General features: G+C 50.1%; 1 protein-coding gene across 1 annotated transcript in view; it reads left to right on the top strand.

Moving 5' to 3' along the window:
- The window catches only part of NAT8L (N-acetyltransferase 8-like (GCN5-related, putative)), a 30,099-nt gene extending 15,396 nt beyond the window's left edge, over positions 1-14,703 (top strand). The window contains exons 3-4 of the mRNA XM_014966709.1: positions 13,114-13,487; positions 13,596-14,703. Of these exons, the coding sequence (XP_014822195.1) occupies positions 13,114-13,481 (368 nt within the window). The 3' untranslated portion in view covers positions 13,482-13,487; positions 13,596-14,703. The remainder of the gene's footprint in view (positions 1-13,113; positions 13,488-13,595) is intronic.
- Positions 14,704-19,534: the final 4,831 nt, after the last annotated feature.

Genomic DNA, 19,534 nt, shown 5'->3' with positions numbered 1-19,534 from the left:
CCTGCAGGTGTCAACGGGTCAGGTTCGTCCCCACAGCAGCACAGTGAAGTGCCTCAGAGTCTGGTCCTGTGTGGTGGGGTATGTGCCCCTTTCCCTGCTCTTCCAGAAGAGGATAGGCTGGTTGATATGGTATAGAGAAAGAGTCATTGCTGGAGGAAGGCCTCTGGTGTTCAAAAGGTGATGGTGTTTAAATCACTTAGGGAGTACCAGAGAGGTTTGCTAGTTATTGGTTCATTTATTTATATGGGTCAGGATTTGCATTTGCTACAAACTGAAGTGTCAGTCCTGTCGCTACCTGTAGCCTTGAATGTCAGAAGGGCATGGCAGATCCCCTTTCCAAGGGAAAGGCCTTCTTTCTTGGTGTTTTGTTTGTTTGGTTTTTTTCTAGTCATCTTCCATGCCAGGGTGAGCATCTCCCCAGAGACACTGTGCCACCTCGATGGCAGCAGGGCAGAGGCTGTGGGTTTGGTTGGTTGCCCCAAGCCTGATTCTCCAGCTTTATTATCATTTCAGTTCCCCTGTTATTTAATCATCTACTCCTTACCCGGGTATTTGGGGAATAGGTTTGACCCGTTTGTTGGGGCACTCGTACTAACAAGTCAGATAGGGTTGGTCCCAGTGAGAAGCATCCATAGAATTGCCCTTGGTGAGTGGCTGGGGAGGACAGAGGTAGTGAGCTGTGCTTCAATGCCACCCTCACGCCCCACCTCTCGAGCTCTTCCCCAGTCCATTGCGATGGATTTTGGGGACTCATCTTAGTCTCATGGCAGGTGGTGACTATTCCTCTGCTGTGATATGATGGAGTGAGTTGGTCCCAACTGATTATAGTTGACATCCTTGTTGAATGCTCTGGGAAGGGTGTGTTTGTGTCAGGGCAGCATCATTTGAAGCTGCTGTGGTAGGAATAAATATTTATTGCTTGCAAGAGGCTCAAGCAGATTGCTATGGTTCTGGCCTTAAAGTACTTAAAGGGGGCTTATAAAAACGATAGAGACAAACTTTTTAGCGGGGCCTGTTGCAATAGGACAAGGGGTAATGGTTTTAAACTAAAAAAGGGTAGATTCAGGTTAGGTATAAGGAAGAAAGTTTTTACAGTGACAGTGGTGAGACACTGGCCCAGGTTGGCCAGAGAGGTGGTAGATGCCCCATCCCTGGAGATGTTCAAGGTCAGGCTGGACAGGGCTCTGAGCAACCTGATGTAGTTGAAGGTCTCCCTGGTTCTTGCAGGGGGATTGGACTAGATGACCTTTAAGGTCCCTTCCAACCCAACTACTATTCTATGTACGAACTGACTTCAGCCTGTAGTTCTATGCCCTGAACCTTTTCTTTTTCCCCCTGTCTCCCTCTGTGTTAGTAATCAATTCTTCACTGTGGTTTCAGAGAAAATACAACTCCTTGTGACTGCTGTTTCACTCTGTGGTTTCAGAGAAAATACAACTCCTTGTGACTGCTGTTTCACTCCTGTAGATTATTAATACAATGGAAAGTTAGAGGTCAGGGAGGTTTGATTCGTTGTGTTAGCAAAAAGGTAGGATTCCTGTGAATTTTAAGTAATCTGCAGAAAGAAAGGTTTTGAGCGCAGCAAAGTTGTCTTTCTTGCTAGTTTTAGGAGAGTGTTGTGGTAACTTCTCTTTGCCATGCTGCATTTGGTGAAATGCAGTCCCTGTCCATCAGCTCCTGGTACGCCCCAGGAAGGAAAGCAGAGGAGTTGCCCTGGGGTTTAAGACTTTTCTGGTCAGTGTTTCTGCACCATAAATATTGCTAGCTGCTACTTGTCATTATTGCTCATTGGCTGCTGTGGTAGCGAAGTCCTAATTCAGAGGCTTTTGAGGGCAGCAGGAATGTGCTAAGGGAGTAAAAAAACCCATGTTCAGAACCACTGAAACATGCCGTGCAGCATATTTTGCCTGAATATATTAATACTTTACGTGACTTACAATTGAATGTTGTGCCACTGCCCTTTTCTGTCACTTCTCTGCCTTGCAGACATAGATTTGGGTGTATTTGCAGAACCAGTGAGCATCTGCACCAGCACTTGGGGAGTCCCACCCTGTGCTTTGGGATTATATGCTTTAAAATGCAGTTGGGGGGTGACTTATTCCCAGCTCTGCCATCCTTGTGCCTCTGAAAGTCATGTAAGCAATTCAGTTCTGTTTTGGGGATTCTTGACTGTCACTTTTTAAACACGTGAGTGACTTTATTCCCTCCCTTTTCACTATAGGGAGGTGAACTGGCTTTAAAGCAGGGGAAGCACCTCTGAGCCTTGTTTTTGACTCTGATTTAAATAGCTTGCACCCATAGATGGGTTATTCTGTCCTAGCGTGGCATTGTGTCATGCCCTAAGTTTGCGCCTCCACCTTGGGTGCTATTCATTTTGCCTACCTTGCTCCTAGAAGTAGTTTGGTGTAGGCTCCTGCTATGGCCATTTGCAGAAGAGGGGCTGTCGTGGAGGGTGACTCACCTTAAAGGTCGTTGACCTCGATTACAGCAGCATAAAACTCAGTGGAAGTCCTTGTAGAGCTCTGAATTGCATTTATTGTTTAACCTTAAGTAAACGTAACGTTAGTTTCTCCCTTTGTTGTTAAGCATTTGGTGCAATACCTGTGTAGATACAGGCAGTTCTGTTGAACTGAAGGGAGTCTTGGCTAAATTTAGACCAGGCAAGTAATGATGGATGGCAAAAATAAGATCAATTCTATCCATTTTCCCCATATGATTTATGGCTCGGCCAACGGCTAAGCTAAAACAAAGTCATTTGATAATTATTGCTCAGTGCCTTTTTACAGTAATGCATATGAAGTGAAAGTCAGCCAGAAAATAATGAATTCTAAAACATCCAATAATTGTAGGTTTTCCATTTTTTTCAGTATTTGGAAGTGGAAAGTGCTGTAATGTGAGTTCAGTACCTTTCTGTAAGCAGTAAAGCCATATAGCTAAAGATTGATGCAGAAGATGGAGACTAAGCCTTAGCAATGTCCTTTTAAGGAGCTGGCTTAAAACACAACCAGCAACATGTTTTATCCTGTAAACTAATTAAACTAAGGAGGAGCTAATTGTAACATCAGTCTTTTGGAGCAGCTGCTGGGAGGGTGCAGGCTAGCAAAGCTGCCAGAAGGGCATAATTTATTTTTCTTTTCCTTAAACTTGTAACTAGAAAGCAGCCTAGATTCTAAAGCATTAGTTTACTTAAGGCCTGACTCTGCAGTTGAAAGGCTTAGTGTGGATTTTGGATGCATAGGGAACATCTACTCTGAAAGTACTTTAAATACTCTTTTCTGGCTTTGTTCATTTGTGCAGACCGGTCCATTCTGCTGAGCCAGCTTCATTGAGCTGGGACTCACCATCCAGTTAGCCCTGAGCACAATGCCGGGCCAAAATCACATATTCTAGTCTTTATCCGCTCCTTTAAGCTATTTAATTCTTTGCTTATCGATAACAATTGTTCACACACACAAACCACAGACAATGCCTGTTTTCTCAAACTGTGCTTTCTCTTGATGACCCAGCAGGTAGACCCCAATCGCTAAATCAGTGGTTTTGTCTCTCCTTTCTCTGTAGCGTGTCCTTCTTTTCAATAGGGGAGAGCAGAGGGATGGACCAGGCTAAACGTGCCCTGATAACCAGGACACTTCTAATCCCACATAACTGCTTCTGCAGCCTTTTCTTGAACAGCTGTTACGTGTTGACTTTACTACAGTCTTTGCTGTTCAAGGTGCATCGGGGCCAGCAAAACAAGCCAGGTACAAGATTTTTGAAGTCCTGCTGTTGCACTTGTTAATATAGCACCCTCTGGAACGTGCTGGATGTCTTTTCCCTGTCTGTGGCATTGCCTGGATTTCTAGCTGTCTCATCAAAAGCCTATTCCTGAGATGTGTCAGGCGCTTCCCAGGGCTTTGCTGAGCTCCCCTGGTGCTGTCACGCACGGAGATGCTCCAGGCCCCGGGGGACTGAAGCCTGTTTGAAAAATCATAGCCTGTGAAGTGCTGACATGTGGTATGGACACTAACAGCTTGCGTTGATCCAGATGTTCAGGTTGAGTTCTCCTGAAGCTTTACAGGAGTAAGGTGCATGCATAGGAGCTGTCACTTAGGTGTTTTGGAGGAACAGGGTGAGGTTTAAAGCAAGGTTTTAAGAAGATTAGAAATGCCTGCTGGGTTACATCCCCCGCAGTGACAGCAGGAGATGCTGTTTAGGACCAAACCTGTCCACTTTCTGAAGTCCTTTGCTACAGAATGTGTTTTTCTCTTCTCTGGCCAAAATATTAGAGTGAAAGGAAACTATAGCTAGCTGTCAGCATCTTTGGGATTTTCCAGGGACTTTGACACTCCAAAACAGAATACCTGTGATGAAGTAGCAGGGTGCCCTTGAGTATGGACCAGCTCCATCAGGAAGTGTGGAGCAGGCACTGATGAATGTCAGTTCTTACACTGTTATTCTAAACTGCAGCCCCACCAACCTTTCCATCCCCAGGTGGAGGTAAAGCCAGGCTGCAGCAAAAACCTCCCTGTGGGACCAGCCCCTGTGCAGTGTGTGCTGCTGCTCCAGGTCAGTCAGCAGTGGCACATTATGGCATATACCAGCATGAATCTGAATATGTTTTTGGGTTTGCACAGATGTTTAGGCCAGCGGTTGCCTGCAGTCCAAAACCCCTTCACCTGCTGTGTCTCATTTCATGCTCGGGTTTACCAGCTCCAGAGGCCACCTCTGAATTCCTGTCTCCTGGGACAGTTTAAGACCCTTTGCTGTTGTGGTCATGGTGTCTCTGGTAGCAAATGTGCATGGAACTGCACTGTGGCCATGTTGCAGGTCGAATACTGGATGTCATCTGTCGTCCCTGCCATCCCCTGCAGATTGCAGCTCTGGAGGTTTTGCCTGAGCTTCACGGTGGTTGCAAGTAGCTTCAACCCTCGGTAACAACAACAACAAAGGTGAAAGGTAGCAGGGATGGAAAAAAAGGTAGATGGAGAAGTAGCTGAGCTGGTTGCTGGGGACCAAACCATCCATCTCTTTTCACGCTGTGTAGGTGATCTCATTGCCTGCTGCTCAGATGCCCCATGAATCAAGGGGTGTCACCCACCCTTGGCATATAGATGTGCTGCCCTGTGCTCTTCCAGCAGGGAATTATTTATAACAGGGCAATGAATCCTGCGGTGGTAGGTTCTGTGGAGTTATTTATGGGAAGGAAGGGGTCCCACAGCATTTCTAATTTCATGCATGAATAATTCTTGTGTGTCCCTGACATTTTTTGCTCCCCTGTGCCTGGGCCTTGTCTGGTATCGAGGGATGCTCACAGGTGTCAGGAATCTCAGAGTCAGGGTCTCTCACATCTCACCCGGTTTCCGTGGCCATAAAGGACTATGAAATGCCATCATTTTGTAGGAGCCCTGCAGGAATGCCTTTTAACTAAAGTCAAGTGTAGAGTTATTAGCAGAAGTTGCAGGAGCTGTTGTGCAGCCCTGCTTGAAGCCAAGGGGAATTAGAAAGGTGGGAGAGAAAATCAAGACGTGGCAAAGATGGCAGTAAGGCGAGATAATAGGATGATAACGTGCCTCATAAACACAGAAATCAATCCCTCCCCATCCTGGCTGGCTGAGCAGTTGCAGTCAGCAGCAGGTACAGCTGTTGCCTGTCCTTGGTTAGTCCCTGTGTCCAAGCTGTCGTGTCCGTGGCCGGGTGGCAGCCCATGTGCCACCTCTGTGCCCCAGACACCTCCCGCCAGCAGCTCCCACATCACAGCAGGCACCCTCTGCCCAGAAGAGCATCCTTTCTCCTGTGACACTGATGCAGCTCGGCTGGTCTGCCCCGCGTTTCGCCGCGGGGTGGAGGGGAAGGAAGAGGGAGGGGGTTGCCTTGAGTGCCCAGTCCCTGTTCAAAACCCAGAGGGGATAAAAGGGCAGGGATTTAAATGGCATCGGCGATGCACAGCCATGGCACAGACAGCTTTGGGCTGGGGATTCTGTCCACTCATGGCCTGCCTCGCTTAAAGCAATGTATATAAATAGCACTGGCAGGAGAAGAGGCGAGACACTAAACTTTGGGGCTTTTTACTCTGTTATCTATAAATAAGCAGTAATTGCACAGCACTGTGTCAAGTGTAGGACACCCCCTGGTTCCCTCTATACGGCCTTGCTGGGACCACCCCGGCTTGGCAGACAGGGCTGCTGCTCTGGCCAAAATGACACCAAAAGATGGCACTGGATGCTGAAGAAGTGACTCCAAGGGCAAATATTTAAAGCTTCATGATGCGACAGCGTGTTGCATTTCCTCTCTCCTGGTATTTCTGTGTGGTGGTGCTGCAGTATGTCAGCGGGTCACGGGGAGGAATTTGGGAGCATTCAGATCTCTGGGATTAGCAAGACTGTCACGTTTGGCAAGCTTTTATGTGGGTATATTAAGAGTGAGGGACACAGGTCCTGCCCTATGGGAGGCATAGGGCTTATTTTAGGGGGCAGTGTGGGGTTTTTTTTTTTTTAGTCCTTTTGCCCCTTCCTAGCAGCTTGAAGGAAGATCTCAGCTGGAGAGGTTTTCCCTGTGCAGGATGCTACACACCAGGCCTGTGGGCAGCCTCCATCCCCTCCAGAGCTCACACCTCACCTGGCTAGAGTTTCTCTTGATACCAGCTTCCTTTTGGGGACCAGTCCTTGAATGCTTTCCTGGCTCTGCTGTAAGCACGCAGGGGAGCTGGTGTTCACCTGGTGGGTTCCCAGCTGCTGAGTGGCTCTGCTGGTCCCCTCATCTGGATGATGCTCTGAGGACATCACCCAACACAGCTTTGAGCCAGGAGGAAAATTGCTCACATTGGCATGGCTGTGACAAGCTGAAGCAGAACTGAAAATCACAGTCTGTGCTTGAAGGGACATTGCCTTGAGAAGTTGCATGTCTGTCTGGAAATTATTTTCCACAAATAACCCTCCAAGAGCTTGTAAGAGCTTGGCTGCAGGAGATAGCCGTGTCACCCTTGAAGAGACAGGGGAAGGACTGGCCAACCTCTTTGGCAAGGTTTATTTACTTGCCCTGTGCTGAGCTTCTAAGGAAAACTCCTCCCTGCAGGGATGCAACCTCACCCACACAAAGTTAGCACCATCTGCAGAAGCCACTCTGTCCTCTCTCCAGCCCTGTGGAAAGCAGGGACAGGTTTTACCCGGCTCAGCCCTTCACCACCTTGGTGTGTGGGTGCTGGCACAGGGGAGGACACAAGTGTGAGTTCAGGATGTTTTGGGGCAGCGGAGCTTTGCTTGCTCCTGTGGAATTGCTAGAATTTACTAGAACACAATGGATTTTAAAAGTTCCTGGCAGACAGAGCTTTGCTTCGTCAGAGCAATGTATGCTGTTACATTCTGGGGTTTGGGGTAATGGTCCTTAAGCACTCAGGGACTTGGGAAAGCTGAGGGAACCTGCTGTAGTCAATCACGCAGGACTCGTGCTGGTGGGGAAGGCTGATGTCTCATTGCTCCCCTCTCTTCTAGCAGTACTCTCTGCTACTGCTTTTGGCTCCAGTCTTTCCACCCATCCACCCACTGGCCTTTTATTCACCAAAGGGTGTAGAAGAATTTGCAGCAAAAATAAATGAATTTATTTTCACCCACCATCCTCGTCGGCTGCGTGGGGGAGAGCTGTGCAGCTCATGATGGTGGAGGAGAGCGGGAGAGGAGAGTTGCAAGCACCCCTGGGGGATCACACAGCATGTCCTCCTTGGGCAGGAGCAGTGGGTGCTTTGGGTGGAAGATGGCCGGCCAGAGCGGTGACGCTGCTCCAGGGAAATTCTAGGGGCATGGAGCCAGCAGTGGTGTGTGTGGAGTCTGAGGGCAGCCTGCACTGCGAGAGAGGGGTGGGTGGATTAAAAGAATGCTGACTTTGGTCCTCAAAAGGTGGGAATCCCCCATAAATTTCAAGAAGAAAGACACCACGCTCATGTGTGCTCTCAGACCCTGGGTACCACCACCTGGGGAGCCACATCTGACCTGACCCTGCTGGGTTATTCTGTGTGTTTCTTCTAGTAATTTCACTATTACAGCAGCTCTTTCTGTGTCCAGTAAGCAGAATTTATTTTAAATGGTGGGGCTGTAGGAGCTTTGCAGTGTGAAGTCTGGATTAGTAGACAGGTACGTGGTTCGAGTTACTCACTGGTAAGTTGGTCTAGTTTGTTGCCCAGAGTATGGAAAGATGTTGTCACTGAGACACAGACAACCTGTGGACGAGGAGAGAAAGGTAAAATAGAACCACTTGCATCTTGCTATGCCAGGTATTTAATTTCAAGGAGGTAAGAGATACAGGAGCCCTGTCTTTGCTTTGTCTTGCAACGCCTCTTGCAGGTCTTGTTTATCCCACTGTGACACCTCTCATAGATGCTCCCATTGGCAAGCAAAGCAACCTGCCTCCTGTACAATTGCACCAGTAAGTGCACATCCTCTTGAGTTTTGTCCTGTCTTTCATGCACTTAAATACAGTGGAATCCTCATGGCATGTTAAGGCATGGAGGTACCTTGGGTGGGTATTTCCAGCGAAAGGTGTTACCCTCTGGAGCTCACCTTTCTTGTCTTGAAACCTGTCCACTGCTGGCCTGGGCTCCCAGGCTGACTGATGTTGAGGTGCTGGAGGAACCAGGGTAACTTCACCGAATCTGTGAAGCGTGAACAACCCAAAATCATCTTCCTTGTTATGCATGTCACAGCTCTTTTGTGCCTTTTTCATAGACATGTTGCATCTCAAGTTTTTGTTCACATAGAATGGTTTGGGTTGGAAGAGACTTTTAAAGATCATCTAGTGCAACGCCCCTGCCATGGGCAGGAACATCTTCCAATAGATGAGGTTGCTCAAAGCCCTGTCCAGCCTGACCTTGAACACTTCCAAAGACAAGGCACTCACAGCTTCTCTGAGCAACCTATTCCAGTGTCTCAATCCCCTGCCATCATAAAAAAAATTTCCTCCTTTATTAAGGCTTTTGCCTGCGCGTTCCTGAGGTTGAGGCTTCATGTGGTGACGTAGTGGGCTGGGGGCATGGAGAGAGCTGAGCAAGGTGGTGGTGGGCTTTCCATGGCTGCTTCTCCTCACCTTTGCCTGTTGGCAACCTAGAGAGGCAGGGTTGGATGTGGAGGCAAGGGGCAGTGCTGCCAAGAGGGTTTGGGAGGAGGCTTGGGGTTTGGCTGGAAACAGCTAATGTCTCCAGTAGGCACCTCCAGTACTCCAGAGTGGTATTCACAGGGCGGCTGGAGATGCAAGACATCCATGAAGAGCAGACCTTGGAGTGACTCTACTTGCAGGATCAAAAAAAAAAAAAAAAAGAGGAGCTTAGGGCAGGGTGAGCTGGAAGGGCTGTGGGTTCTGTAGTGATGAGTGACAAGGGGACCCCAGAAAATGGAGGCAGATGACAGTGAAGGCAGAGATGGAGACGCTGCCATGAGATGAGTATCTGAAGGGCAGGAGGAATTGTAGCCGTCAGGGTGTGTGTTTATCTTTGCAGCAGTGATTATTTTCAGATAGTGGTGTGAGAGAGTAAAACGTCAGCTCCTGCTATTAATAGCCCTGTGAACAACGAGGCTGTTGCTCATTACTGGCAGGTGAGATGAAGTTAATTTTATTTCATCCTAGGTGTGAAAAAGTGCAAAACCAAGACAGGCTCTGAGTCAATCCCTTTGGTCCAGAAAAGATGGAAAGAGACCCCCACACACACACCCCAGGGGGATGCTTTGCTCAGGGTGCTTCCATCCTGCTCCAGAGTTCAGTTCCGCTGGAAGAGAGGATGGATAGATGTGGTGAGGAGCTGCAGCTGACTTGGACTGCTGAAAATATGTTGTGTTTAGGTAAAAAGCAAACCAAAGACTTGCAGGGCTTCTGCTATGAAACCAGAGGATTTGCCCAGAGGAGAGGAGGTCTCAGCCCAAGGTCAGCAGCACATGGTGGACCCCCAAAACAACTTTCAGTAGCAAATTCCTATCTGAATGAGATGCAGCTCCCTGGAGAGAGGGATTTGACAACCCCATGGGTGAAAGCTACTCCTGGGCTTATAGCCACCTTTGGAAATCTGAGTTAGCAGGCTGAAGGATCTGGCCACTGGTGATCTTCAGAGCAGACTCAGACACGGGGTGGGCAGCAGTCTTAGAGATTGATGGTGCTGGTGTAAATGAGAGCCGAATACAACTCGCATTGTTTGAGCAGATGTGTCCTGTCTGCTGCTAATTATAAGCGTTGCATGCACAACACACACTGGGAGATGTGCCAGATACTATTTCTTTTCACGTTGAACTCAAGATCGTTATAATTAAGCTTTAAAGTTGTAAGTAAAAAATAACATGGAGTGCAGGTTTGCTGCCATGCAGCTTGCAACCAGGGTGGGATGGGTGGGTGTGAGGGTACGGCCTCCATACTGGAGGGCAGTCAGAGGGGGCTTGGGGTTGTGAAGGTCCTTGTGGGCTCTAGTGTGGCGAGCATGTCCAGATTTGGGTTTTAAATAGACAGAAGACCCAAAAATACTAGAAACGTGCTGTTTTACAAATGTGGGAAGTGTTGCTGAGTGAGCTTTAGCAGCCTCTTGGGCTCGGCAGGCGCAGGGGAGAGGTTCTTGCTAAGGAGAGAAAATCATGAATAAAATCGGGAAGCAATTGGGGAATCAATTGCATAACCTGGGGCTGAGAGAAATGAAGATTGATGTCTCTGATTGATAGCTCCAAGAGGAGTTGCCACACACACAGCTGGATGGTGGGGACATGCTGGCTGTGCCACCAGCTGCAGCTTGGCAGGCACTGCCAAGGCACAAAACCAGCTGTTTTGTGGCACTTTTTGGGGATGCCGAAGGGTGAGGTGGGTGCTGGGAACAACACTGTGTGTCCCTGGGGGAGCACCCCACCTCTGCTCCCTGAACACAGGGGGACTTGTGAACCCCCTTTTTGGGCAGTGCCCTGGGAGGTGACGTTGGTGGCTGTGCGTTTGGAGTGAGGATCACCGTGGCCCCGATTTCACTTTGTGCTTGCCATGTGGCCAGAGGTGTGATGGATGGGCTGGGGGGGGACACTGGGCAGAGCCACCAAGCGAGGAGCACTTCAGAAGCAAGGCTGCAGAGCAGAGAGCAGTGAGATCTTGCAGCCCTGCAATTTGTATTCGGACAGAGAGCTGCTGCTGGGTTTCAGCACTTGTAGGTCTTCGTCTGGGGTCGTGTCTGAATAAATGCTGGTTTGAGATCTGGGCGGGTGCAGGGGAACAAGCCACGCTGTCAACGCGGCAGCGGAGGAGAGATGTCTTAACTGCTCACAATAAATGGGTCAAGATGGGTCCCGGTGTTTTAAAAATTAGCTGTTGACCTAGATAGCGACAGCGTAATGACTTGCTGGCAGGGGGAATGAAAGTGAGTGTCGCTGGAGCTGCGTGTCGCTCGGAAGGGGGGGACGAGCCGGGTGTGCTGGGGGGAAGCGCAGAGGACCTCAGCCATCTCTTTCCAGTGGCTCTGCTGAGCCACAAGGTGCGTTTGTTCTGCTGGCAGCAGCCAGGGAGGCACCTCCTGCCACCCTGGGCTTTGCTCTCCTCCGGTAATGAAGGACTCTCTGAATTGTCATCGTTGTCCCTCCCGTTTTGCAGAGGGAGCGGCGCCATGCACCGCTGGGCACCCACCCGGGCTGTTGAATGTTGGTCCTTACGGAGATGGGAGATGTGCCATGCTTTTGGGTCGGGGCAGTTGGCAAGGTTGATGCTAAAGATGGAGCTGCTGCCCAAGTCTGGTTTCCTTCTGCTTAGCACTGAGGAAGGAGAAGGCCACAGTCTGCAGCAGGTCGCAGAGCCCCACAGGTGTCTCCTGTGGTGGGATCCTTTGCTCTGGGTGAAGCCACGTTCCTCCTGAGGGCTGAGTCCCTCTTGGCAAGAGGCCCATCAGTGCCTCTCGTTAGCTGCCGTAATTGAATAGTGGCTTTCCTGGGTGTTAATTAAGCAATATCCAAGTTCAGGTCAGAGTTGCCCTGTGCTGACAACATTGGTCTTTTCGGTTCAATTCAAGACACTTTTTCTTCACCAGGATTTCCTGTGAAGATCTTTAGTTAAGACTTGCATAATTTTTACTTGAATTTTATTTGGGTTTGATGTGGGTTTTTTTAAGTCCACTTGCTGGTGTGGCCAAGTGCTGCTGTAATACTCCAGAGTTACAGCAATTATAAACTGCTGTACTGTACTGTAGAAACTGCTGCATCGACTTGAATGTTTGTTGGCTGTTATGAGCAGTGGGATGGGATGATTCTGGTGCCTCTCTCCACCAAGGTCTAGTTTTATTGAGTTTTGTAACTGGGGCTGCAGTTGGAGCACTTGGGACCCCGGGGTGCTTGGATTTTTTTTTATTTGAAACTGTCTTAGGCAGGTGCTGCCCTGAGCCCCTGAAGGCCACAGGAGGAGGATGCACTCACATCTTCAGATGTGCATGGAGGGAGGTCAGAAACAAGCCAGGGTTCATGGGTTAGAGAAGGGGCTGGCAGGAGGATGCTGCAGGCAGTCCAGGTCCCCGTGCTGTCCCTGCGTGCACGGAGCAGTGGTCGAAGCTCTCCAGTTCCTCACAGGGTGCAGCAGCCAGCCCTGTTCATCTGGCAAGGCTGTGATTGCGGCTGTGAATGAGCTTTGGGTGAGGGCAAGACATCCTTGGGGGAAGGAGGACAGTCTTCCTCTTCTCTGGGGGCTTGCAGCAGTTTCTCTGCAGTGGATCGCCTTTCCTACAGCATCTCTCTTCCAGAATGTTTTCCATGTGCTGTTTGCAGTGGGGGGAAGGTGCTGAGATTCAAGGAGGGGAAACAGCCACACCAGTGCCGAGATGCCAACGGCTGGGTGGCATTGCCCTCTTCTCTGGGAGCCCTGAGCCATCAGGGCTGTTCTTGCATTGCACCCAAAAAGCAATGTCCTTATCAGTCCCAGCAAGAGGTTGGGGCCATGGCTGAGTATCTGGCCCACGGCAGGCACTTGTTTCCCTTCATGGTGTCAAGGAAAAAGCAAGTTTGGTCCTCATTTATGAGGGTTGTTAGTCCCCAGGTGTGACAGGTGATTTCTGACTCCTAGCCCAGCCCCATCAGTGTGTTCACAAGCGGGTGCCTTGATGGTTTTTCCTGTCCCAGGTGCTGGCAGCTACATGTGCTGCTTTATCTCCTACAGGCTCCTGCTTCTGGGTCGCCGTCCTGGACGGCAACGTGGTGGGCATCGTGGCGGCGCGGGGCAACGAGGAGGACAACACGGTGGAGCTGCTCCGCATGTCCGTCGACTCCAACTACCGCGGGAAAGGGATCGCCAAGGCCCTGGGCCGCAAGGTGCTGGAGTTCGCCATGCTCAACAACTACTCCTCCGTCGTGCTGGGAACCACGGCCGTGAAGATGGCGGCCCACAAGCTCTACGAGTCCTTGGGCTTCAAGCACGTGGGTGTTGTCGAACATTATGCCCTGCCAGGGATGACACGCTCCTTACTGGAGAGAATGTTTTTCCAGGTCCGCTACCACCGCTACCGCCTGCAGCTGCGGGAAGAATAGAAAAAAATCGAACATTATGCCCTGCCAGGGATGACACGCTCCTTACTGGAGAGAATGTTTTTCCAGGTCCGCTACCACCGCTACCGCCTGCAGCTGCGGGAAGAATAGAAAAAAACCCAACCAACCAAACGAAAAAAAAAAAAAATATTTTTTTTTTTCTTCCTCCTCCTCCTCCCCCTTCAAAAAATAATAAATTGCCCTTCTATTTCTCGTCACTGTTGATTTGCCGATTTTGGGTTGAGTTTTTCTGTTCCCTCACGTCATCTTTTGGTTTGCTCCGTGCAGCTGGATGGTCCGGCCGAGCAGCGCTCCTTCCTCGCATGCTGTAGGTGGTGGTGCTGGGGGTCCTGCCACCCGGCGGGGCACGGCGGAGCGGGACGGAGCGAACCGGCGGCCTCTCCTTCCCAGGTACCTCCGTAAAGCACAGGAACTTTAACTGCAAAATAGGTCCCACTGCTCTGGTGTACATAGCCCCCCCTCCTTTTTCCAAATGTAAGATAACATAGTGACGCATTCATGATAGTGCAGAAATATTACTTGAATGCAGTTTTCAGTATTTCATGCACCAGTAAGTAGAATATGCATTCGTCTTACTGTTATTTACTGGTTAATAGTTTTCAAGAAAAAACAAAACCAACCAGAAGGTGGGGGGTCCAACCCCCCCCTCCCCAACCCGCTTGCTCCGATGCATGAAGAGGAAAGCGCGTGCACGCACTTAAACACATCGCACTGCCACCACGGCACTGGTGTTGCACTTTTTTTGGATGTGCCTCATTCTGCCAAATGTCTGAGAGACCCCGGGTGCATCCGGTAACCACGACTCCCCTCCAGCTCCCTCCTCCCTAAAGCCAGCACAGACTCAGACCGGCTGAACTCTGAGCCCCATTGTACCATAGTGTGAAGTTAAGATCAAACCTAAACATCTCCCGCACTGTTCCGTAGCCACGTGTAACCTGCAGTCCTGGGCCAGGCTCCGCATGTGCGTTGGACTTTCTCTTTGCTGCCTTTTGGGGTTTTATGTTTGTTTGTTTTTATTTCATTTTTAAGGGTGTTTTTTTTTGTTGTTGTTGTTATTATTATTTTTAGTTTTGGCTTTTGCTGAATGGTGTCATTGAGGCATAATGGAGGCTGCAGTTCCTATGGCAACACATTTGCACATTAATGTGCGCACCAAATCTAACCACTTCAGAGAAGCAATGTGTGACAGATAATAGCATTTTTGGGGAGCGCCGGGGTGGGGGGGGGGAAGCGTACTTATTATCTTAACCAGCTGCTTGTTTGATAAATGTAGATGGCCTCACTGCAGCCTTCCATCAAAGGTAATTAACTGCTTTAATGATGTCAGATTTGTGAATTGTACAATGCAAAAAGCAATGCAAAGCAGATTCGGCATGTGTCTGTACCCGGTATGTATGTACAGTGCCTGCCAACTAAAGAATAACCAAGACTACAGCTTCTTCTAGCCTAAGATATCAACTTTTATAACTTATTTAAACAAATAGCAACCTTGCATGAATAACGTCTTGGGGAAAAAGAAGATCGGTAGGTTTTAATTTTTAAAACGTGGTATCAGAAGTATAAAGAAAACCATTTCTGGCTGCACTTAATTTAGGGTGGGTGGAGGGGTTCAGCTCTGTTAATACACTTAAAGGGAAAAGCCCTTTAATTTAGTTCCTGGGAGGGGAAAAAAACCAAAAGTTACTATTTTATGAAGTATTATGTGGGGGGGGGACGGGGACCCACCACCTATCGTGATGAGCTTGATGAAAGGGTAGAGCGTGCGTGAGCCACGCTCCCGCTGCAAACACAACGGGAGCATCCGCGGGAGAGCCTGGGCAGGGGGGCGGCGTGGGGAGAGGAGGGGAGCGGAGCCGTGGGGCAGATGGGGGGCAGGCAGCATGGCCCCATGCCTGGGATGCTGCCTGCATCTCGCTGGTACCGAGAGCTGCCCTTTCCTCTCCAGCCCAAAGCTGTCCCAGCACCGAGACGTGGCTGGCGATGCTGAACGGGAGATCACCCCATCCCTGCGGGGTCCGAGGACCGGGCACCGATGCCAGGGATGCAGGAGCCGTTTGGCACAAGCCCAGTAGAGCCCAGTGCTGGGCTGGGGCTCAGTCCAGCCTGTGCGGAGCCGGGGGGGGAGGGAACGGGGAGATGGGGAGGGCAGAGTCCCAGTGAGTGTCCCAGCAATAAGGGGGGGGAAAAATGAGGATGGTGAAGGGCACTGTAGCAAGAGACCGTCAGTTTAATTAACAAAGTTTCTGTATGGGGCACTATATTTTTAAAAGTCTTTCTATGCTGTACATTTCTCCTGAAGCTGAAATAATGTACTGTTGGTAGGGGTTTTTGTATAGTGTACAGAAATTGGCAGAATATTTTCTTGCTGCATTCAGTGATTTATTAACCGAAGTAAAATAGACAAATATAAAGTGTTAGCAAAGTTGAAAGAAAAAAAAAAAAACCACAAACAAGTTTGTGCCTTTTTTAGTTTATTTTTCTGTTGCTATATAATCACTGCACTAAATCCTTTCCAGAGAGGAAAAAACAAACAAACTAGTCTCTTAATAAGGGAGGAATACATAAAGCCTAAATTGAGCGTTAATTTTTTTTTATTGGGATATTTAATTAAAAGAATGTTGCTGGTTTTATTTGATACCTGTGCCTTTGTAATAAAACTCCACATCCTGTCAGAAAAGCCAAACCCGGAATAAATCCCACCAGATCCCACAGATGCAGAAGTACCATCAGGTTACTAGTATTTTCTTTTAAGACATGTAAACCTTAACTGATGATATTACAGTGTCTGATCGTAATACCTGTTGAGTTGCCTGGGAAAGAGGTGCTTTGGAAAGGTGCAGCTTTCGGGGTGCTGTCTGCGTTCCTCCCTGGACACGCTGGATGCCGGAGATGCACCGATAAGGATTGAGTCGTTGCCACTTGGCCGGTAGCTGCTGAGCAGATTTCTTCCCTTCACGCTTCTGCCAGTTGCTTTGTGCCCAGGCTCCTTTGGAGAAAATCCAGGTTGGTTGCTCCCAGCTCTCCAGCCGGGACAGCTCGTTTCTGAAGGAAAGGGCTGGCTGCCAAACAGGCTGGGTTTTGCTTTCCTCGGAAGGTGGAGAGGGCTGGCGGGTGAAACGCTGCTGATCCCAGCCCTGGTGGTTGTTGTTTGGAAGCCCCTGTGACTGCCAGAGTTGCATCCCTGGTAGCAGCAGCAGAGGGACGGGGTCCAGGACCTCCGGCGTTGTTGCTGCTTTCCCACCCAGAGCTGCTCTGAATAGGATCAGACAAGGTTGGGCTTAAAAGCATCAAGTGATACTGTCGTTTTGTCTGCATTCAGGGGAAGTTTCCCTAAATGTGGTAGCTCGGGCTGAGCTCTGGAGCCAGAAAGTCGCTGCTCTGCATGGCCTCTGGGCTCTGGACTGCCCAGGCTCACCTGCTCGCCCCCTTCACCCCCACTGCTTGGGCCTGCATGCTGGTGGACCCCAGTGCAGTTCACAGGGTGACGTGCTGAGCTTGAACTGCCTTTGGTGCACTCATCTGTCTGCTCTGCCTCTTTCAGGGTGCACTGATTTAAACAGCACTGCATGGAAAAGATCCCACAGCTTGTTGCTTGTGCCCCCCGGTATTGGCTTTGCAGCCCGTCCTGGGGAGCTTCTTATTTCTCCTGCACCAGATGGCTGTGGTCAGCACCTCCATCTTCTCTGGGCTTGAGTGTCACCTCCTGGCTTCCCATCCTGGTTCAGCAGCTGGGTAGGTGCAGGGCAGCACCAGCTGGTTGTGGTTTTGGTCTCGAGCAGGAGAGCTTGTGATCTGGACCTACCCCTTGAGATCCTATTGCCAGTTGTTGAGTCTTAGTTCTGGCAGAGACTCACATCGCTGTGAGATGGGAGGGGATGCTTCTAATTTATTTTGGTGGTTTCTCCTTCCAAGGAGTGCCGGGAAGAGTGGAGCATCTCTTGGGTTTTATCCTCAGTTGGTAAATGTGATGTAAGATGTAAGACGGCTTCAGATTGAGGCATAGGATGTGTTGGAGATGTGAAGGAACTTCCTCCAGCTGTGCCAGGTGCCTGCTTTTGTTTTGCTGTGCATGTAGGTTGTTGCAGCCCGCTGTCCTTGTGCTGCATGCTGTGTGGTGGCTCTGAGGAGGCAGTCTCCTCCCCTGGCAGCTCCCTCCTTAGTGTTGAGGCTTTTTCTGCTCATCCCTGTGCAGTGCTAACTGAGTGTCCTCTGCTCGGAGGGGACTGAGACAGAGCCCTTGCTCAAGGGAGAGGGCACCAGGTGATGTCCAAAAATTAAAAAAAAAAAAAAAAGGAAGAAAAAAGGGGGAAACTTTTTATAGTGGTGGCTGAGGTCCACAGCCTGAGGCCTGCCCCAGCCTTCCAGGACACCCTGGGCCATTCCCTCTGGAGTGAGCAGGAACCCCCTGTGCATCCTGAGCAAACTGGCATCTCAAGCACGTGTAGTATTTGGCAATATTTGGCTCTGAGGGAAGCTCGGCCCCTGAATGGATCCAGGCCTGTAATGCTGAGCAATCAAACCCACAAAGAAGGTGGTTTCTAATCTCACTTGAAACCCTTGAACCTGGTATCTGTCGTACATCCACGCCGTGTTTTCCCTCCGTGAGGCAGACAGCACCTGCAGGATGCTTAGAAATGGTGGCCGTAATTCATCTCTGCTGGGAGAGACAGAGAAGTTTGGGGCTTTGCCATCAGCCCACAGCTGTTCTCTTCCCTTATCCTGCTCTTACTGGGTGGCATGTGGGACAGAGCAAGCCTTTCCCTCTCCCCACAGTGCTCCAGGCTGGACGCACTGTACCCACGTCAGGGGCTGGGCTGTCCCCAACATGGTCCATCCTTTCCCATCTCTGTGGCATGTACAGCTTGGGGAGAAGTGGGGGCTGCTGTGGGGCACTGCCCGCTCAGGGAGGAGAGATGCCTGGCCACGGGGTGCCTTGGCTGTGGGGCTTTTCCAGCTGCTCATCATGGAAGAAGGTAGCTGGCAGCATAGTCAACCCCGGCAGGGAGAAGCAGGCTTGTTGGCTTGTTTCAAAAGGTGTTTGTCAGAAGCAAGAGGAGTTTAATGGAGACTGTGAGGATGCTCTGTGCCCTTCGGGTCTGGGTGTGGGGCGAGCAGGTTGGTGGGGTGCAGTGGGGGTGGCCTGGGGCACAGAGGCAGGACCAGCCTTTGCGATGCTGCAGGGGTAGTTGGTTGCACCCCCAAAACCAGCGTCACCTCCTGCGGGACACAAGTCCCTCTTCTGCTCCATGTGAGGTGGATCCACCTAAATTCTTAAAATGCCAAGGGCCAGCTCTGCATCTTGACTTGTTTGAGTGAATGTGAGGGGTAAACCGCCCCGGGGACGACTGTCCCTGGGGCTGGGTCCAGGACAGCCATTTCACCCCTGTGTTTGTCCCCATGAGAAATGAGGATGATGGTTTAGGTCACGACATCTGAATTTAATAGTAGTCCCTGTGTAGAAGAAGCAGGACCAAGGGCCGGCAGGCGGCTGTTGTTGGGGTCCTGGTGCTGCCCACCTGCAGCAGGAGCAGAAAGTGCCCGGGGTGGGGGGATCAGGCCCCTTCCTTGCTGGGCCAGCTGCGAGGACAGGCAGTCCCATGGTCAGAATTCCCAAGGGAACTGTGGTTTTACAAATCCTCCTCACGATCCTGGCTGCTGCCCGTTGCTCTCTGAGCCTTCTCCAGCCATGGTGCAGGTCTGCTGCCGCCTTGGCGTTTGCCAGACTTGCTGGCCGAGGCGCAGACGGGTCGGGACGGAGTGCAGGGATTTTGGAATTGCCAAACCCACAAAGGCAGGAACCAGCTCCGGTTACCTCTGAATTAACAATCTCATTTTCTGTGTGCTGGGAGCCTGTGTTTCATTAGCGCTGGAGTGATGCACTCTATTCAAAGCTTAATAAAGGCATTTTTAATTCCATGCTAACTGGAGTCATGCCGTGGAATATAGTGTACCACGTAAAGCAAACAAAGGGACACAAACTGTTGAATAAGCTTTAAACTGCAAAAGGATAATTTTCTCTTTTTTTCTCCCTCAAC

Source organism: Calidris pugnax, unplaced genomic scaffold, assembly GCF_001431845.1.
Source record: "Calidris pugnax isolate Ruff unplaced genomic scaffold, ASM143184v1 scaffold14, whole genome shotgun sequence".
Lineage (NCBI taxonomy): Eukaryota > Metazoa > Chordata > Aves > Charadriiformes > Scolopacidae > Calidris > Calidris pugnax.
This window is presented reverse-complemented; position numbering and strand designations above follow the sequence as displayed.